The sequence below is a fragment of the Rhinoderma darwinii genome, chromosome 5 (assembly GCF_050947455.1).
Source record: "Rhinoderma darwinii isolate aRhiDar2 chromosome 5, aRhiDar2.hap1, whole genome shotgun sequence".
In the NCBI taxonomy this organism is placed as follows: Eukaryota; Metazoa; Chordata; class Amphibia; order Anura; family Rhinodermatidae; genus Rhinoderma; species Rhinoderma darwinii.
The window spans coordinates 164,943,003-164,965,589 of record NC_134691.1 but is presented as its reverse complement, the minus strand read 5'-3'; the positions used below and the strand labels follow the sequence as shown (position 1 = coordinate 164,965,589).

Here is a 22,587-nt window from a genome sequence, read left to right as displayed (position 1 = left end):
GGTTTCTGATGGACGAGGCTGGGTTTGGCGAATGCCAGGAGAACTTTACCTGTCTGACTGCATTGTGCCAACTGTAAAGTTTGGTGGAGGAGGGATATTGATTTGGTGTTGTTTTTCAGGGTTTTGCCTAGGCTCCTAAGTTCCATTGAGGAGAAATCTTAATCCTTCAGAATACCACAACATTTTGGACAATTGTATGCTTCCAAGTTTGTGGGACCAGTTTGGAGAAGGAACTTTTCTGTTCCAGCGTGACAGTGCCCCAGTGCACAAAGGTCCATAAAAGCAGGGTTCAATTAGTTTGGTGTGGAAGAACTTGACTGGCCCACACAGAGCCCTGACGTCAATGCCATCAAAGACCTTTGGAATGAACTAGATTGCGAGTCAGACCCTCTCGTCTAACATCAGTGTCTGAACTCACAAATGTTCTTCTGGATGAATGGGCAAAAAATTCCTACAGACACACTACAAAGTCTTGTAGAAAGCCTTCCCAGAAGAGTGGAAGCTCTTTTAGCTGCAAAGGGGAACCAACTCTATATAAATGCCTGTTGATTTAGAATGGGATGTCATGAAAACTCTTGTAGGTGTAATTTGTAGGTGTCCCAATACGTTTGTCCATATAGTGTAGCTGTAAATCACTGAGTAGGACCGCCCATAGGACCCCTAAGCCAGAATGGGAAGAGGTTTAGATCAATAAATGTACTGAATTTTTTCCCACAAATATGTACATCATTCAGCTCAGCTCCTCCTGCTCTATAACATGCTGCCCACAGTTTGGTCTGCATTTTCAACGTGACAGTTTCCCTTAAAGGGTAACTAAATGTTCGACAAACTTCTGACATGTCATGGTGACATGTCAGAAGTTTTGATTGGTGGGGGTCCGAGCACTGAGACCCCCACCAATCACTAAAACGATGCAGCAGAAGTGCTCGTGTGAGCGCTCAGCCGCTTAGTTTCTGTTTGGCTTTTTCCGGAAAGCCGATGTATCGGAGTACGGGCTCATAGACTTTCTGATCTGATTTCCGGAAAAAGCCAAACAGACACGGAGCGGTTTAGCGCTTACAAGCGGCTGAGCGCTTTTGCCGTTTCATTTTAGCGATTAGTGGGGTTTTCAGTGCTCACGCTGGTGCTCCAACAAATGTGTCCGAATGTACAACTTTTTTGTTCCTTAGCATGGATGGGCTATAACAGCAGATTACCATTTCGAGGTCTAAGAAAAGCAGAAAGTCTGGTAGGCAAAAGGGTACAAAAATTGGATCACTGAGCAGTGGAAAAACATCAGCTGGTCAGATGAATGCAGATTTCTCTTGCACTACGCTGATCAAAGGGTTCAAATTTGGCACAAGAAGCATGAATCGATGAACCCTTCCTGTCACGTGTTAACAGCTTCGATTGGTGGAGATGGAGTAATGGTGTGGGGAATATTTTCTTGTCACACCCTGGATTCTCTGATACCTGTGGATGTAGAGCTTACCTAAGCATTGTGGCTGACCAAGTTCATCCCTTTGTGATATGCATAATAATGGAGGCAGAGATATTACTTTCACTTGGGCATAAGTTGCAAATAACTTGCAACAGCAGTATGACAATGACAAGCATGTGGTATTGCTCTAGAATTAGCATAAAAGTCTATAAGTTCTATAGAAATCTTCCACAGCTGTGGTATTGTATACTATCTTAAGCCTATTAAAATGCACCACAGTATTTTACTCAGATATGGCAATATTCAGGCCTCCCACGGGCCTTGTCTTTATACATTTTCTTCGGGCTTTTACTTTGATTCTCTGTCCAAACAGCATTTCAGTACTCACTCCAAATGTTTCCTCTGCTGGTTCCATGCAAGCAGGCCAGCTTTCACGGCTTTCCTATGTCGACCTCTGGCTGACAGCTTCTCAGCACCGCAATCCCTCCGAGAGACATATTCTCAGCTGTAGCTCTCTCTTTTAGTTCTCTGCAACTAGCTTCCGGTCTGCTTACCTCCAGACTCTCTCCCTCAGCACCCAAACCGTACACCCTCCTTCTCACAGGAACTAACGTTGCGCACTACTTCCTCTTGAGGTCTTCTCTGCAATTCTAGCACTCTTGACCAGTGTACCACCGACCTCTGCTGACTGTTCTGGAAACTGTTACCTTAACATAGACCTCAACATCTTCATGGGTTACATGGTAGCTATTTACCCTACGGCAGAAGGACACTTTAGCGACAACTGGGAGAAGCTATCCTGTCTGCATGGGGCAATATTGCTGCAGAACGATTTTAACACTTAGTGGAATCTATGCCACGATGAATTGATGCGCTTGTGAAGGCCAAAGGAGGTCCAATGTGCTACTAGATGGTTGACTCTAATCAAGTGGCCATTCAGTATAAATTGTTATATAACACTTCTCATAAATGTAATTTCCACCTGCTTTTATTGTTGCATAAACTCCTTATATCAAAAGCATGTAAACTGCTTGACATTGGTTGAAGGCTTCTGTTGCTCAGCTCAAAACGAAAGAATATCTCTTTGCGTTGACACATGTTTTATAAAATCTGCTTACTTTGACAAACACATTTTCAAGATCACCTCATTCTAAATGAAACTTAAGACATGTCATGTATTTAGCACAGAGAAGGTATTCACATTTCATGCACATAAATTGTTTGATTTTCCCTTGAGATTTTCACAAATCTGGTGAGATCTCCCTGTTATATAGCATTTGACTGTGGCTTTGGAGCAGCACCTTCTCCATGGCAGCAGCTTCCCAGTGCTATTAGTATGATAAATGGAATATGTGGAGAGGCAGGTTGTTTTAGGACACGTGATATTTAAAATTGTATACATATTTGTGCTATGTTTTTGTTCTTTAAGTAAATGCACGGAAAATCCTTTATGAACGGAGACCTCTATTCTGTATCATTATGTATCACTGATGGTTTGTATATTTACAGAGCATGAACAACATCAGTTCTCAGGTACCATGGAAACAATGCTTCCTCTTGAGCACATTATTGTGATAAAACTAAAAGCCTGCTTAATAAAACAGTCCAACCAATCAGGCTTACATGATTTCAATCATTTTTGGAACATGACTAACGTATTGCTTAGGTACTTCATTCAGTGTTTACTGACCCTACAGTAAAGCCTTATTACCATGCATGATAGACTTGGCCAAATGTGCATATTAATCTTTATACAGGTAGGAAAGGACTGAAAGGAGCAGCTGCCAGACACATATGGGGACTTTAATAGATCTAACCAGGAAACATCCAGCCTGATTTTTCCTACTAGGGAAATATTGGCCACATATATATCTGTCAGTTTCCATAGACATTGGGTTGATCCCAAGGTAACAGCAAGATAGGCCAGAAATGATCTAATATCTATGAGTGCCTTAAGGGTTTCTAGTTGAAGAACATCTAACCCATTCTAGCAGTCAAAGATCAACAAGACTTGAAACGCTGAACATTACCAAAGGTGTCTAACCACAATATCTGCAAACCAAGTACATATCTATATAATTATACACAATATGGCCAAAAGGATGTGGACACCCCTAATAATTATAGAGTTCAGGTGTTTTAGCCACATCCATTGGGAATAGGTACATGAAATCAAGCACACAGCCATGTAATCTCCATAGAGAAACATTGCTAGTAGTATGGGTTGTAATGAAGAGCTTAATGACTTAAAACATAGTAATGTCATAGGATGCTACTTTTGCCACAAGTCAGTATGTAACATTTCTGATCAGCATTGGTCAACTGTAAGTGTTATTATTAGGAAGTGTAAACGTATAGGTGTAACAACAGCTCAGCCACAAATGGGTAGTCCAAGAAAAACTCACAGAGCGAGGACTCGAGTGCTAAAACGTGTGGCGCATAAAAGTCGCCTATCCTCAGTTGCATCACTCACTACAGAGTTCCAAACTGCCTCTGGAAGTGACATCAGCACAAGAACTGAGCGTTGGAAGCTTCATGAAATGGGTTTCCATGGTTGAGCAGCTGCACACAAGCCTAAGATCACCATGCGCAATGCCAAGCGTCGGCTGGAGTGGTGTAAGGAACGCCGACACTGGACTCTGGAGCAATGTCCTGTGGAGTGCTGAATCACATTTTGTTATCTATTTGTGGAAACATTTGGGGATGGACCTTTCCTGTTCTAGCAAGACTGTGTCCCAGTGCACAAAGCAAGGTCCATTAGGACAGGGTTTCACTAGTTTGGAGTGGTGCAGAGAGCTCTGACCTCAACCCCATCAAACACCATTGGGATGAATAGGAACACCAATTGTGAGCCAGGCCCTCCCGTCCAATATCAGTGTCTGACCTCACAAATGCTCTTTTGGCTGTATGGTCACAAATTCCCACAGTCACAAAATCTTGTGAAAATTCTTCCCAGAAAAGTGGACAGTTCCAGCTGCAAAAGGGAACCAACTCCATAATAACAGCCATGGTTCTGCAATGGGATGTCTAAAAAGCTAATATAGGTGTAATGGTCAGGTGTCCACATACTTTTGGTAAATCTACGGGTCCACTGCTGACTGTCTTGTCAATTTTCAGGAATAATCACAAGTTTTAATTTTGTTTGTGTTGTACGTTGTAATATGTACACATAGTAAATAGTGAATTTTCTTCCTTCTCTGACTTCTTCTAGTAAATAAAGCAAATAGACACATATCACGTCACACGTATGCACATTATACATAGTGTTGAAACTCTAGTTCTGCTTTAAATGTAAACAATATTGTTGTCTGATATATAAGGGAGACATCTATGCAAGTCACTGACAAAGCGCAGGCTGTAAGTTGCTTTGTCCTTTATCCTGTCTCTTCACCTCTATCTACTGGTGCTGCTTTGTATCTAGAAAATGTGCTACTATGCCATCTACATTGTACTGTATAATGCAACTTGTGCATACACACACACACACACGTGTTGCAATCAGTCGTAAAGTGAATGTCCCCCCTTACATAACGTTTTGTATTTTTTTTTGTCTAAGATGTTCTGCAGAGACGAAGGTTTAAAGAATAACATGCTGGCTGCCTGCAGCCACCACTAGAGGGAGCTTAGGAGCTTAGTGCATACTGTTATACATTGAACGTAATAGTAACACAGTATGTAGTAAGCTCCCTCTAGTGGCAAATTTAGGAAGTCAGTATGTTATATTTTAATGCTATATCTATGCAGGAGATTTGGAGCTCTTTATTTCTTAATATATCTTTATAGCAGTCAGAGCTCTGTTTTTTCTGATAAAGCATCACGGAATTGTATACCTCAAAACGACATGATGGTAAAAGGTGGAGGTTTACTTAGAATATAATTTATGCACACATAGTTACAGAATATCTGTTTGTTTGTGTATATGAGTGTGTATTGTGTGCTGCTCACATCTATCAGCATTGCAAGATATAATTTACACAGACACAAACACCTACACGTGAGTGGCTGTGTAAAGCTTTTACAGTACTGATGTCTATGTGTAGTGATCTCCCAACACAGTACAGAATGAATTATAAACTTTTAGAAATTATATGTGGTGAAGAACCTATATAAATTTGATTTCAAATTATTCCCTGTATCATGTTAGCCAGAAACCAGATTTTTAGTCACACTTCCATGGGCTAATATATTTGAATATGTCTAATAATTTTTCGTACTGGTCTCCTCATATGGAGCAGAGGAACCTTTTGGACCCCGTTAGGTCGTAGGACCTAAGTCCAACTGCTGCCTTTGCATTCCCTATAGTTACGCTCCTGACTGTAAGGTTAATATTATTTACAGTCTGTATTTCATCTCTATATGGAAGTAATATATACATATAGTTTATCTATACAGACATATGCCTAATATGCGTTCCAAGGAGACCACACCTATATGGATGTGCGCATGTAAACAATTTACATTGTCGGAGGTCAGCACTTGGCAGAGCATGTCAGAAAGTTTAAAGGGTAACTAAACTTTCAAAAAAACTGCTGACATGTCATAGTGCATATGAGCCTGTACACCAACTACTCGGCTTTCCGAGAAAAGCAGATCAGAAATTAAGCGGCTCAGCGCACACCCGAGCGCTTCTGCCGCTTCGTTTAAGTGATCAGCAGGGGTCTCAGTGCTCGAACCATCACCGATCAAAACTTATGACATGTCACTATGACATGTCGGAAGTTTTTGGGAAGTTTAGTTACCCTCTAACTAGTATAACTGCTTTGATTTTTTTATTTCTTTGAAAACATGGCTAAAACTACAGAAGCCCTTTAATGACTTTTCTTCTGTGTTCACATGTTACCATGGATAGATGTTCCCCTTTTTTATGCAATTTTTTATGTATACAATAGCATCTGTGCTTGTAACATCATATTTTTCAGACAAATGCTTTTCAGCACTCAGACATTTTGCTCTTATCGTACTGTGGAGCAATCTAATTGAAATTCTCCACAGTCCGGGATGTCAACGCAGAAACTAGTTTCATGTTCTTATACAAAACGAAAGTAGACGTTCCAAAAAATCTTGATCTTTGGGGAAATATCCTATGAAGAGGTCAGGCTCATGATAGTCTTTTCAAAAAGAGCAAATCCATCTCAGTAGCGGTAGTGCAAATCAAGCAACTCAGTCAAGTACTAATTATATGGCCAACTTTCATCCATAGTTCTTTCAAGAAACATTGCTGCCACCTATTGGCAGCATTTGGTAAAGCTGTTTCAAATATTGCTTATTTTCCAGCAGAATTACCTGTTACTCACAGAACACTGCAACAATAAAGTGAAGTTTAAACTATTTGTGGACATCAAACTAATCTGTGCGCAGCCTGTCATTATGGAACTGATCATTATTTCTCAAAATGACGAGAAATGTCCTTGCGGTACTAAAGTATACAGCACTTTGAGTTGTTTAATTGGACGTAGTACAGGAATTACAGTGATTGGGTAGTTTTAGCATCTGGACAATTACCTCTACTGTTCTGAATGACATACTTATTGCCATATGGAAGGATATCAATAGTGTTTCTGCAGGACATTTCTACAAAATCACCCATTTCTCCTGTCTTTGCCCATTTGAAAAACCGCACTCTTTCATTTAAAAGTGAAATTAACTTTTCTATGTAATTTATTGTGTAAGCAAATGGTACTATTAATTTTCTCTTCCAGGCATAATTAGAACAGCCTTAACAAACATGGACAGAGAAGCAAGAGAGTATTATGAAGTGATTATCCAGGCCAAAGACATGGGGGGACAGCTGGGGGGATTAGCTGGTACGACCACTGTTAATATCACTCTCAGTGATGTGAATGACAATCCTCCCAGATTTCCTCAGAGTAAGTGCTTCATCATCACCATCATCACCAATAACTTGTGTAGTTTGCTTCCAGTGCCTAGTTAACACTCTGACATAAGGCGTCAGTGCCAAGAAGAAACATTAAAGTACTGATATATGGTTAATTTCTTTTCTGAAGCCTTGAAATCTGTGATTTTTAGAAAAAAAAAGTGTTAACATTTTTTATTCTAACATCTTGCACAGTACAAGTTCATATCTTACTGAACTTACATCTTTATTGACATTTTCTTGTAAAAGATCATTCTGTAGAAAATGAACAATGTAATACAGTTCAAAGAAAGAAGGGTTTGTCCTCTTGGCACAATCCCTTTTTAGAATGATTTCGACAATAAGCTGATCACAGGGTGTCCTGCTACTGGGACGCTTTAGCGATCAGTTATGATCTGTGGTGAACCCTGAATTTCCCTGCAGTGCCACCACAGGGGAAATAAAGCATTACACAGTTTTGGTTAAAGACAATACTCTGTTCATGTAACCACAGTCCACTCTGGTTAATCGGTGAAGGTCCCAAACCCCTCTATTTTAACCTGGAATTCGCTATTTAAACATTTTAAATTTGAAAACCAGACAACCCCATAAAATCATAGTTATATTTCCTTATTTTCAGATTGAAAATTATGTCACTGTCTTTTCATTATTCAGTCTGTGATATGACAAGATTTCTGCTTCTTGCACAATTATTTTTAACATGCTCTCTGTCTCCCCCCTTTTTCTTCACTCTCTCTCTCTCTCTCTCTCTCTCTCCTTTCTCTCTCCCCCCTCGCTCGCTTTCCATACTCTTCCTCCTCTCTCTGTCTGTCTCTCTCTCTCCTTCTCTCTCATTTGTCTCACACTCTCCCCCTCTCTCTATTTCCACACCCAATCTCTCTCAGAACACTACCAAATGAACGTTTTAGAATCATCTCCCGTAAACTCCACTGTTGGTAGAGTTCTGGCAATGGACCTAGATGAAGGAGTCAATGCAGAAATTAAATACACCATTATAGATGGAGATGGACCTGATATGTTTGATGTTGCAACAGACCCAACATATCAAGTTGGAGTTATCACAGTTAAAAAGGTAATCCTTGTTTTTATAAAACCAGACACAGCTTTTTTACATAACCAGAATTAGAAACATAAAACACTACATTTTATTCAAGGTCAACCCTACAAACTATTGAAGATCTGTCCTTCAGGTAACGGATAATGAGAAAAATGTTCAGATTTAGTCATGTAAAGCATGGTGTAAGTACAGACCCATCCAGAGGAGTCAGTAATTCATTTAATGATAATGATCCATCAGTCACCATCTCATCATCATGTACAACTTTATGCTGACATTCCTAGAGACTTGACAGTTCTTTGGCAACAACAGCCAGTATAGTAGAGGTCATGAGATAAAATGGAGAAAGGGAAGATGAAATTGAAAGAATATTAAATATGTTAACATAACTATGGAAGGCAAATATATCCGGAAGATATCCACTACATAAACCATAAGCCTTCATCTTAATAACTACTAAAAAATATTGATTTCTGTATCTGGAAATCTTATCATTACGAATGTATAGTCTCTAGAATTCTATTATCTCAACCCAAAGTTCAAAAAGATGGTGATCCCGAATTCATCAACAGTATGGACACAGTTAAAGGGGTTTTCCACCTTCTGACAACTGATGACCAATCCACCGGATAGGTCATCAGTACATGAACTGTGGGGGTCCGACACCCGGACCACGCACATATCAGCTGGTCCGGTGCCTCCGTGCACCGAACGTACATGCCGAAAGCAGTTGGCTCCGGCCACGGAATAGTGGCCGAGCTGCAGTACTGTAGCTCTGCTCCTATTCAAGTTAATAGGAGCAGATTTGCAGTTCTGTAGCACGACCGCTATGCTATGTATGGCGCCTACTGCTTCCGGCTCCGTACATAGCATTATGTGCCATAACATCCAGTGCCCGCAGGCCACCGAAGCGGCTTAACAGTGCGTGGTCCGGGTGTCGGACCCTCACCGATGATATACTGATGACCTATCTGGTGGATAGGTCATCATTTGTCAGAAGGTGGAAAACCCCTTTAATCGGTTCATTCTGGTTCCCAAGGCTACGTGCAGGAAAATGTGTCTGTGAATGTATATATGCGTGTATATATATATATATATATATATATATATATATATAAACAAGGAAATAGATGCAGCATTCCAAAAGTAGTTGCAAAGATAGTGGTTTATTCACCCATGTACAGAAATAGCTACGTTTGAGTCCTCTCAGCAGGACCTTTGTCAAGCAATGGTGATATGTGTCAATCAGGGTTTTATACCCTCCACTTGTGAATACATCATTAGTGATCATTACATCAGAGTTGTAAAAAGCATACAAAAAAATGCAAAGTACATTCAAATTGTTACATACATATATCGTACATATATCAAATAAAGTGCACAGTGAAAATACATCATATAAAACTTAAAAAATCGTCAACTGTCAGAAAAGCTCATGACTATTCATAAGGAGGAAGAAACAGGAGCCACAAACCAATCGTGTAATCCTGGACATATATTGGGAATAATATCCCTATTCACAGACTAATTGAAAGGCATCTATCAGAGGCAGCAGCGCTAACCAATGGAATCAAAGCATCAACTGTTGTCATGACATCCATGTTACTCAGCCAATGCTCGCTTAGCATGATCCGGTGCCTAGGCAACGCTGTCAAAACACTGTGTGTTATATACGCAAAATGCGCAAACCTCCAATAGAGACAAGAACCACAATTTATTTAAGGTTTTTTTATTTATTCAAGTTCAGCGATAATTAAGACCGGGTGATTGTCATCTTGTCCACGTATATCGTGGTACATCAAGCAAGCTCCATGAGAGCTACAGGTGTATATTCTCCACCTCCGTGCAGAAGCCACCTTGAGCAAACATAACGGTCTATTATATATCATATAAAGGACATTTTTTCATATATTTATAACCAAGTGGGATGTCAGTATGGGAGTCACAACTACTCGACACTATCGTTATATTAAGGAACAAAGCTGCTGTTGTCAACGGTAGATACCCGACAATTTCATTACAAAAAACAAATGTTATTAGATATATAAACTGGATTGTCCAATTATCTTGAATGGTGGATGGCTCATCCTGTATTTATTCATATTTCAATTCTGTATCAAGAAATGACAAAATGACGAAATATTAAAATTGATTATCAATCATATCACATCCTATATGAGAAAAATAAAAGGCAGAATTCAGGGGGAATACAAGGCAAGCTAACCTCATTATAATGTATAGATCCTAAAATAGATCATTAAAGCATATGTCTGGATATTTAGAAATCGACATTGAGTCCCTTAGGTCTCAATGTGTCCAAATTACAAATCCATTGCAATTCACGTTTTTTTAGCATCATGAGTCTATCACCACCTCGTTTTGGCAATGGAACATGGTCCAGGATCATAAATCGTAGATCACGTTCATTATGACCTTTTTCCACAAGGTGTTTTGAAACAGGCAGATCCAGTTTTCCCTTTCGAATTGTATACCTGTGATTATTCAGGCGTGCCTTCATATCACATATTGTTTCACCAACATATAATAAATTGCATGGACACCAAAGGACTTAAACTACCCAATCAGTTTTACAAGTTAAGAAATATCTAATTTTATATTTATGTTTAGTATGGGGATGTATAAATTCCTCTCCTTTCTTCATTAGAGAGCAATTGATACATCCCAAACATGGAAAACTACCCATCCTTGGAGGCTTTAAGAATGTCTGTCGAGTTTTTACAGTAGTAGATTTAATGTCAGTTTTTACTAATCTATCTTTAAGATTAGTTGGACGTCTGTATGACATAAGAGGACTTACAGGGTCATTGTTCAAGATAATGGATCACATACAGAACTATTCATAAAATCTACTGATCGTAATACATTATTGCCATACGATAGTTGCCATTCTAGGAGAATTATTGACTCTTTGACATTTAGTCAAATGTTACGTGTAAGTCGAATTGTTGATCAGGATGAAAAGTTAGACCCTGCTCTTGACATCATGATCAGCAATTTTTTTTTTTCAAGGGTCTATCCACACAGTGTGGTTAATAAACAAAAGTCTAGGATTCAAAAATACACAAGGCATGATGCCCTGTTTGGTAACCGTACAAAAAAAAATCTTGAAAGCATTCCATTTGTGTCGACATACAATGATTTAAGCCCTCAGATAGGGAACATTATTAGGAAATATTGGTCAATAGTCAGAGATGGACATAGAGGTATTGGAGAATTTGATGTAAGTCCTCTTATGTCATACAGACGTCCAACTAATATTAAAGATAGATTAGTAAAAACTGACATTAAATCTACTACTGTAAAAACTCGACAGACATTCTTAAAGCCTCCAAGGATGGGTAGTTGTCCATGTTTGGGATGTATCAATTGCTCTCTAATGAAGAAAGGAGAGGAATTTATACATCCCCATACTAAACATAATTATAAAATTCGATATTTCTTAACTTGTAAAACTGATTGGGTAGTTTATGTCCTTTGGTGTCCATGCAATTTATTATATGTTACATAGTTACATAGTTACATAGTTACATAGTTAGTACGGCTGAAAAAAGACACATGTCCATCAAGTTCAACCAAGGGACGGGAAAAGGGAAGGAAAAATTTCTACACATAGGAGCTAATATTTTTTTGTTCTAGGAAATTATCTAACCCTTTTTTAAAGCCATCTACTGTCCCTGCTGTGACCATCTCCGGTGGTAGGCTATTCCATAGATTCACAGTTCTCACGGTAAAGAAGGCTTGTCGCCTCTGCAGCTTGAACCTTTTTTTCTCCAGACGGAGGGAGTGCCGCCTTGTTTTTTGAGGGGGTTTTACAAGGAACAGGATTTCACCATATTTTTTGTATGCGCCATTAATATATTTATATAAGTTAATCATGTCCCCCCTTAGTCGTCTTTTTTCAAGGCTAAATAGGTTTAATTCTTTTAATCTTTCCTCATAACTTAAATTCTCCATGCCCCTAATTAGCTTCGTTGCTCTTCTTTGTATTTTTTCCAACTCCAGGGCATCCTTTCTATGAACTGGAGCCCAGAACTGAACTGCATATTCTAGATGAGGCCTCACTAATGCTTTGTAAAGTGGCAATATTACATCCCTGTCCCGTGAGTCCATGCCTCTTTTAATACACGACAATATCCTGCTGGCCTTTGAAGCAGCTGATTGACACTGCATGCTGTTATTGAGTTTATGATTTACAAGTACACCCAGATCCTTCTCAACAAGTGAATCCGCCAGTGTAGCTCCCCCTAGGACATATGATGCATGCAGGTTGTTGGTACCCAGATGCATAACTTTACATTTATCTACATTAAACTTCATCTGCCAAGTGGACGCCCAAACACTCAGTTTGTTTAAATCTGCCTGCAATTCATGAACATCTTCCATAGACTGAACTATATTACATAGCTTGGTGTCATCTGCAAAAATAAAAATAGTACTATTAATCCCATCTTCTATATCATTAATAAATAAGTTGAATAATAGTGGTCCCAGCACTGAACCCTGGGGTACACCACTTATTACCGGGGACCATTCAGTGTAAGAATCATTGACCACAACTCTCTGGATACGGTCCTTGAGCCAATTCTCAATCCAATTACAAACTATATTTTCTAAACCTATAGTCCTTAATTTACCCATTAGGCGTCTATGGGGGACAGTGTCAAATGCCTTTGCAATGTCCAAAAACACTAAATCCACAGCGGCCCCTCTGTCTAGACTTCTGCTCACCTCTTCATAAAAACAGATTAGGTTAGTTTGACAACTTCTGTCCTTAATAAAACCGTGCTGGCTGTCACTTATAATGCTATTTATTGTCACATAATCCTGTATATAGTCCCTCAATAGCCCCTCAAACATTTTCCCCACGATGGATGTTAAGCTTACTGGTCTATAATTACCCGGGGAAGACCTAGAGCCTTTTTTGAAAATAGGCACCACATTTGCCCTGCGCCAGTCCCTTGGCACTATACCAGTCACTAGAGATTCTCTGAATATTATGAAAAGGGGGACAGAAATAACTGAACTAAGCTCTTTAAGAATTCTAGGGTGTAACCCATCTGGTGAAACAATATGTGATATGAAGACACGCCTGAATAATCACAGGTATACAATTCGAAAGGGAAAACTGGATCTGCCTGTTTCAAAACACTTTGTGGAAAAAGGTCATAATGAACGTGATCTACGATTTATGATCCTGGACCATGTTCCATTGCCAAAACGAGGTGGTGATAGACTCATGATGCTAAAAAAACGTGAATTGCAATGGATTTGTAATTTGGACACATTGAGACCTAAGGGACTCAATGTCGATTTCTAAATATCCAGACATATGCTTTAATGATATATTTTAGGATCTATACATTATAATGAGGTTAGCTTGCCTTGTATTCCCCCTGAATTCTGCCTTTTATTTTTCTCATATAGGATGTGATATGATTGATAATCAATTTTAATATTTTGTCATTTTGTCATTTCTTGATGCAGAATTGAAATATGAATAAATACAGGATGAGCCATCCACCATTCAAGATAATTGGACAATCCAGTTTATATATCTAATAACATTTGTTTTTTGTAATGAAATTGTCGGGTATCTACTGTTGACAACAGCAGCTTTGTTCCTTAATATAACGATAGTGTCGAGTAGTTGTGACTCCCATACTGACATCCCACTTGGTTATAAATATATGAAAAAATGTCCTTTATATGATATATAATAGACCGTTATGTTTGCTCAAGGTGGCTTCTGCACGGAGGTGGAGAATATATACCTGTAGCTCTCATGGAGCTTGCTTGATGTACCACGATATACGTGGACAAGATGGCAATGACCCGGTCTTAATTATCGCTGGACTTGAATAAATGAAAAAAACGTAAATAAATTGTGGTTCTTGTCTCTATTTGAGGTTTGCGCATTTTGCGTATATAACACACAGTGTTTTGACAGCGTTGCCTAGGCACCGGATCATGCTAAGCGAGCATTGGCTGAGTAACATGGATGCCATGACAACAGTTGATGCTTTGATTCCATTGGTTAGCGCTGCTGCCTCTGATAGATGCCTTTCAATTAGTCTGTGAATAGGGATATTATTCCCAATATGTGTCCAGGATTACACGATTGGTTTGTGGCTCCTGTTTCTTCCTCCTTATGAATATTCATGAGCTTTTCTGACATTTGACGATTTTTTAAGTTTTATATGATGTATTTTCACTGTGCACTTTATTTGATAAATGTGTGATATATGTATGTAACATATGCACAATTTAAATGTACTTTGCATTTTTTTGTATGCTTTTTACAACTCTGATGTAATGATCACTAATGATGTATTCACAAGTGGAGGGTATAAAACCCTGATTGACACATATCACCATTGCTTGACAAAGGTCCTGCTGAGAGGACAGAAACGTAGCTATTTCTGTACATGGGTGAATAAACCACTATCTTTGCAACTACTCCTGGAGTGCTGCGTTTATTTCCTCGTTTGTGTATCCAATTCAGGACCGTGTGGATGACGGTCAAGGACGCATAGCACCGTGATACTTGAATTCTCTAAAGTGCTGCTTTTTTCCACCTACTATATATATATATATATATATATATATATATATATATATATATATATATATATATATGACATCATCAGTTCTGAACACATGTACAAAGGAAGAGGGTCACTTTCCTCCTTCCACACATTTGAGAGTTTAAATTGTATGTTTGGACTAGAGATAAGTGAAAATTACAATATTTTAATATTTGGCAATCAGCATAAGTTAACTTACAGAACTATATTCTTCCTATTTAAGACAATGAAGGTTAAAAAATAGAATTAACTTTTTATTATTTGGGGCTATGAAAAAGACTTCAAGGCTACTCCCAATAATTCCAATGTACATTCACAATTAAATGGAATCTGCATAGAAATCTTTAGTAATAAGTATGTATGAGAATATAACTCAATATAAAATGTATGGCAGCCACACCCAAACCTTAATGATGCTGGATATAATAAACCCCATATGTGTTACCTGTGAAAAGTGTAAGCTCAGAAACTTTTTAAAATAAAATTTATATTGTACTTTACAATTCTAAATAGTGTTTTACAAGAACAGTGCGTTATCTGGAAAAATGAACCTATAGTAATTTGTTAATGATCTTTAAACCAACCATAGACAAGAACTTGTGCATACTAGTGTTCTGCTTCCATTTCTTTAGGAAAGTTATTTGAAGTGTTCCTGCAACTATGTAAAATGGTGTTATTGTCTAAAGAAAATATTTTTGGCAGTGTTTATTATTTTGGCATGCATATCTATTTAAATAAAATAAGAAATATTGCCGTTTTTTCAATGGCCACTAGATGTCAGCACAATAGTTTAGTAGGGACTCGGTATTGATTGAATAACTATTGAGCCAAGATAAGCAGCTTTCACACTGACAATACTGTATGATGCGCATGGGTGTGGATAGTTGCAACATAGCAGAATGAGGAGGTGAGTTAGGGTATGTGCACACACACTAATTACGTCCGTAATTTACGGACGTATTTCGGCCGCAAGTAGTGGACCGAACTCAGTGCAGGGAGCCGGGCTCCTAGCATCATAGTTTTGTACGATGCTAGGAGTCCCTGCCTCTCCGTGGAACTACTGTCCCGTACTGAAAACATGATTACAGTACGGGACAGTTGTCTTGCAGCGAGGCAGGAACTCCTAGCATCGAACATAACTATGATGCTAGGAGCCCGGCTCCCTGCACTGAGTTCGGTCCGGGACTTGCGGCCGAAATACGTCCGTCAATTACGGACGTAATTAGTGTGTGTGCACATACCCTTACTCTATTAACTCTGCTACAAAGTATTCCCTCTCATGCTTTGCATTAATAACTTTCCCAAAGTAGCAAATAATACGAAAATTATCATTCAATATAGCAATTAGCTTTTAGCTTGCCTAAAAAAAAAAGCGTCTTTTAGGAATTGTCATCTTAGGAATACATTGGTGTTTACTGATTATCTTGCTTTACAATTATTATTACTATAACAAAAAAAAAGACATTTATTAATTGAGAAATAGAAAACATAAGTCTTTTTCCACTATTAGGATACGTTCTAGAAAAAACAGCACGTAGTATACTTTCAACATGCAACTTATTGGTATGTGTCCCTAAATAGTAACTGTCACTTGTCCTTATGTTTGTAGATCTACATATTCAGTAAAAAGCTAATTGAAAGTGGCAACTTTTTATTTGTATTTTAGCACCTTTTCAATGATTGACAACGTCCTCCATATGGTGAATATAAATTTAATAGAAATTACACTAACCTGCTAACTAAGACCCCAGAGGAAATGCTCTTGTCAAAACAGTTTATTTAAAGGTGAATTATTTAAAGGTGCTGAATAAAATGAAATTTTGTTTGTGAGCGGTAGCAACAATTTAACTTGCAACCACGTGAACCACTACAAACTATAAGCCCTTTACCACACGGCTTCTTATACCATATGATGCCAGCATAAGACTCAGGCTGAGTTCACACGACCTATTTTCAGACGTAAATGAGGCGTATTATGCCTCGTTTTACGTGTGAAAATAGGGCTAAAATACGTCGGCAAACATCTGCCCATTCATTTGAATGGGTTTGCCGACGTACTGTGCAGACGACCTGTCATTTACGCGTCGTTGTTTGACAGCTGTCAAACGACGACGGGTAAATTGACTGCCTCGGCAAAGAAGTGCAGGACACTTCTTTGCAACGTAATTTGAGCCTTTCTTCATTGAAGTCAATGAAGAGCAGCTCAAGATTACAAACGTCAAAGATGCCTCGCATATTACGAGGAGGAGCTTTTACGTCTGAAACGAGGCAGCTGTTTTCTCCTGAAAACAGTCTGTCTTTTCAGATGTAAAAGCCAGTTCTCGTGTGCACATACCCTAAGGTTCTAGTTTTCTGCTATTGCTCTACTTTATTTTCACTGTACAAAAAGGCATTAAAAATTTTGCATAACGGTCACAGTATCTCATACCCTTTAATATTTATAAATACCAACCTGTCCCTTTCCCTATTTGGTACAAAATAGAATGGGGAAAAAAATAGCCCGGCAACTTTTTCACATTTCCCTTTTTCACTTGCCCCTTCATAAGGGGTCAAGCAACAAATGCCTCCATTCCATTGTGTCAACCACAGATCCATCTATAATAGTATGCCAGCCATGATGTTCCCTAAAGTGTCAGGGTCTGCAAAAGATATATTATAGTACACATATACACACAACTCCATGTGCGCTCTACTACCCTACTGCTCTGTAAATTACGAGCAATTTAGGGGCACCAGTTGCCCACCACCAATCAACCACCAACCATTATGGGTTCAGACCAAGTCCTCTTATACAGTATGTGTTAACATCAACAATTGATTAATAATAAGCAGGTTGTAGATGCCTAGATATCTTCCATAGAATACAAGAAATGTATCTACTTTATATTTTCTTCATATTTTATGTTTCTCTGATATAAAATAGTCTGCATTAAGCCTTAAGCCTGAAAGCAAAGCCTTGTTAAAGAGACGGCATAATGCTGTAGACTTATTATTTCCTGTAAGATGACGGTTATTCTGTGGTGTATCTGAGCAGAGATATTTTGTAAATGAATTGCCTCCTCTTTGACTGATTCTATCAATAGTTGCATTTGCACATTACACATTTTTCACTTTATTCCACCATAAAGTGCAATAAAAAAAGAACATGGATTATTTATAAACCAATAAAACCCATGTGTTTTTTAATTGGAGCTTGAAGATCCATAAATGCTAATTATGCTTAGACAAAGCTGTCTTAGATAAGGCAGATGGAGAATTGCTTGTGCATAGAGTATAAAAGTAAGTAAAGTATTGTGTGTGATAAGACCATCACTCTGCCGATACTAATAAATTGTCCTACATTAGCCAACAGTAAAACCACAGACATGTCTATTGTTCCGCTAGAACAAGTTACAAAGTAGCAAACACCGACAGCTTGAAGCAGTATATCACACAGGCGGATTCACACTGAGAATATTTAAAAGTAAATTATGTAAAAATGCTATAAAAATAGTCAAATTATGACTGTCTCACTTAAGCCATATTTTCTGTTATAGTAATTTGAAAATTAGTTTTTCGCCTATTTTAAACTACTCTTATGGTTATTTCAATATATTAAAAAAAACATAAAACAATTTAATACATCTGTATTTAAGATGATTCGTAATGGGATGAATGTGATGCTAAAAATATCTTCAATAGTATCTAAGGGGAAAAATAAAAACATCAATTGACTCATGTATTTGATTTTTTTGTTGCATTAATTAGATGTAAGTCTGTAGAGGAGAAATTACGTGTTTATTCTTTTTAAATGTTGTAGCTGTATGTGTGTGTGTGTGTGTGTGTGTGTGTGTGTGCCTGCGTGTGTGCGTGCGTGCGTGTGTGTGTGTGTGTGTGTGTGTGTGTGTGTTCTTTATGGTGGCTGAAATGAATGGGAAATAATTAACGGAGAGATATGATTACAGCCTATAGGAAATGATGGAGTACTTCCATCCCCCAGAGACCAGGGAGAGACAGAAGAGGTGAGAAGTGAGCAGCAAAAAACAGTAAAATGTCAGTCATATAGAGAACTTGGAGAAACCAAAATGGGCATTGTGGATACTACTAAACCAAGAGTAGACATGAGGCATTGCATGTCCATAGTTCCTGCTGTTAAAATATATTCCTCACCAATAAAATCACCAAAAATATCATAGAAATAAATTGTATAAAATTAGTATTTTAACCATTTGCAATTTTTTTCAGTGCGCTGTGTACACTATGTTAGTAATTCCTTAGAAGCATAGTCAAATATCACTAAAAACAACAAGATTCAACATGACTTATAAATAAAAAGTTAGATATGTGAAAACTGTCTATAGCAAGCTCCTGAGCTCTCCCTAGTGGCCACTGCAGGTGGCCTAAATTATGTCAATATGTTAGGTTTTTTTATGTTAAACAATATCCAAGCTTTAAAAAAATTAGAGAACTCCACGCTGATTTTATTGTTTTTTTTATACCTATTGGTCTATGACGATTGCTTCCTGATTCCAACAAGCATGAAAATAGAGTAGTACCTTGAAAATTTGTCAACGCAATGCAAGTTTCCATTTGCAACAGCCAGTATTCTGCCTATTAAACAGACATAGACTTTCCCCTGCAGCTTCCCCGTTTTATTTCTGTTTGATAGGGTTCATTTCCAACAATAGATTTATACTAAGGAAGTAACATAGTGTAAAATAATGTATCCATATTAGAAAAAAGTGGTGGGTAAATATAGGACTGTATGTGAAGGTAAATATTATTTTCTGTTTCCCTGTAAAGTCAATGCTTCACAAATTAAATTTTGGATTTTTTTTTTTTTTTTAGCCATTGGACTTTGAAAGCAAGAAAAGTTACATACTCAAGATTGAGGGTACAAACCCACATATTGAAGTACGTTTTCTTAACCTGGGTCCATTCCGTGATACCACAACCGTGCACATTAGTGTTGAAGATGTGGATGAGCCTCCAGTATTTCAATCTAGCCATTATTTTGTGGAAGTCTCTGAAAATGTAGATATTGGCACATCAATACAGATTGTCTCCGCTAAGGATCCAGATGGCACTAATAACTCAATCAGGTAAGTAACTCTAGATATTAACACTACAGATTTCATTTATATTCACAGGGATTTAGGCTGTTTGCAGGTTCCGTCGGAGGTATGCGCCAGGAGGATTTCCGACGTATATCTCCAACAGATGGTTCAAGCGGATGCCACTGTAGGCATACAGAGGCATCCATCGCCACAGGCTCCATGTTAAAAAAATTTATACTATGTTTTATAAAAAAAATTATTGATTCTTCTGTATGGAATAGCGCAGCAGATTGTAGGACATCTGCATTCCGCATCTGATCACAGAGTAGATCAGGAACTTGTGTTATTATATAAACAGTATGCAGAAAACTACTAAGCTCCATCCAATAATGGCTATAATTGAACTCTATGCAGCTGAATGGAACCATTAACCCCTTCCCTCTTTGGCCGCTTTTGACCTTCCTGACAGAGCCTCATTTTTAAAATCTGACATGTTTCACTTTATGTGGTAATAACTCCGGAATGCTTTTACCTATCCAAGCGATTCTGAGATTGTTTTCTCGTGACACATTGGACTTTATGTTACTGGCAAAATCTGCCCGATACATTCAGTATTTAATTGTGAAAAACACCAAAATTTAGCGAAAAATTGCAAAAATTTGCATTTTTCTCAATTTAAATGTATCTGCTTGTAAGACAGGCAGTTATACCACACAAAAATGTTGCTAACTAACATCCCCCATATGTCTGCTTTAGATTGGCATCATTTTTTGATCATCATTTTATTTTTCTAGGACGTTACAAGGCTTAGAACTTTAGCAGCAATTTCTCACATTTTCAAGAAAATGTCAAAATGCTATTTTTACAGGGGCCAGTTCAGTTGTGAAGTGGCTTTGAGGTCCTTAGATATTAGAAACCCCCAATATGTCACCCCATTTTAAAAACTGCACCCCTCAAAGTATTCAAAACAGCATTTAGAAAGTTTCTTAACCCTTTAGACATTGCGCAGGAATTAAGGCAAAGTAGAGGTGAAATTTACAAAGTTCATTATTTTTTTCCAGAAATTCATTTTGAATCCATTTTTTTTGTACCACAGAATGTTTTACCCAAGAAATGCAACTCAATATTTATTGCCCAGGTTCTGCAGTTTTAGGAAATATCCCACATATGGCCCTAGTGTGCTACTGGACTGAAGCACCGGCCTCAGAAGCAAAGGAGCACCTGGTGGATTTTGGGCCTCCTTTTTATTAGAATATATTTTAGGCACCATGTCAGCTTTGAACAGGTCTAGTGGAACTAAAACAGTGGAAACCCCCCAAAAGTGACCCCATCTGGGAAACTATACCCCTCGAGGAATTTATGTAAGGGTGTAGCAAGCATTTTGACCGGCCAGTTTTTTTGCAAAAATTTTTGGAACTAGGCCATGAAAATGAAAATCTAAATTTTTTCAAATAAAATGTAGGTTTAGCTAATTTTTGTTCATTTCCAAAAGAACTAAAGTAGAAAAAGCACCACAACATTTGTAGAGCAATTTCTCCCGAGTAAAACAATACCCCACATGTGGTAATAAACGGTTGTTTGGACACACGGCAGGGCTTAGAATGGAAAGTGCGCCATTTGGCTCTTGGAGCTCAAATTTAGCAGGAATGGTTTGCGGAGGCCATGTCGCATTTGCAAAGCCCCTGAGGTGACAAAACAGTGGAAACCCCCAACAAGTGACCACATTTTGGAAACTATACCCCTCGAGGAATTTATCTAGGGGTGTAGCAAGCATTTTGACCGGCCAGTTTTTTTTTGAAAAATTTTTGGAACTAGGTCATGAAAATGAAAATCTACATTTTTTCAAATAAAATGTAGGTTTAGCTAATTTTTTTTTCATTTCCAAGAGAACTAAAGTAGAAAAAGCAGCACAACATTTGTAGAGCAATTTCTCCCGAGTAAAACAATACCCCACATGTGGTAATAAACGGTTGTTTGGACACACGGCAGGGCTTAGAAGGGAAAGAGCGCCATTTGGCTCTTGGAGCTCAAATTTAGCAGGAATGGTTTGCGGAGGCCATGTCGCATTTGCAAAGCCCCTGAGGTGACAAAACAGTAGAAACCCCCAACAAGTGACCATATTTTGGAAACTATACTCCTCGAGGAATTTATCTAGGGGTGTAGCAAGCATTTTGACCGGGCAGTTTTTTTGGAAACATTTTTGGAACTAGGTCATGAAAATGAAAATCTACATTTTTTCAAACAAAATGTAGGTTTAGCTAATTTTTTTTCATTTCCAAGAGAACTAAAGTAGAAAAAGCACCACAACATTTGTAGAGCAATTTCTCCCGAGTAAAACAATACCCCACATGTGGTAATAAACGGTTGTTTGGACACACGGCAGGGCTTAGAAGGGAAAGAGCGCCATTTGGCTCTTGGAGCTCAAATTTAGCAGGAATGGTTTTTCGGAGGCCATGTCACATTTGCAAAGCCCCTGAGGTGACAAAACAGTGGAAACCCACAACAAGTGACCCCATTTTGGAAACTACACCCCATGAGGAAATTATCTAGGGGTACAGTGAGCAGTTTGACCCCACAGGTGTTTTACAGAACTT

The 22,587-nt window shown here is 38.3% G+C and overlaps 1 protein-coding gene across 4 annotated transcripts in view; it reads left to right on the top strand.

The window, feature by feature from the left end:
• The window catches only part of CDH20 (cadherin 20), a 456,770-nt gene that overhangs the window by 394,254 nt on the left and 39,929 nt on the right, over nt 1-22,587 (top strand). For all 4 annotated transcript variants that reach the window (XM_075826736.1, XM_075826738.1, XM_075826737.1 and 1 more), the window contains 3 exons: nt 7,120-7,287; nt 8,180-8,367; nt 19,785-20,038. In XM_075826736.1, the coding sequence (XP_075682851.1) occupies nt 7,120-7,287; nt 8,180-8,367; nt 19,785-20,038 (610 nt within the window). The remainder of the gene's footprint in view (nt 1-7,119; nt 7,288-8,179; nt 8,368-19,784; nt 20,039-22,587) is intronic.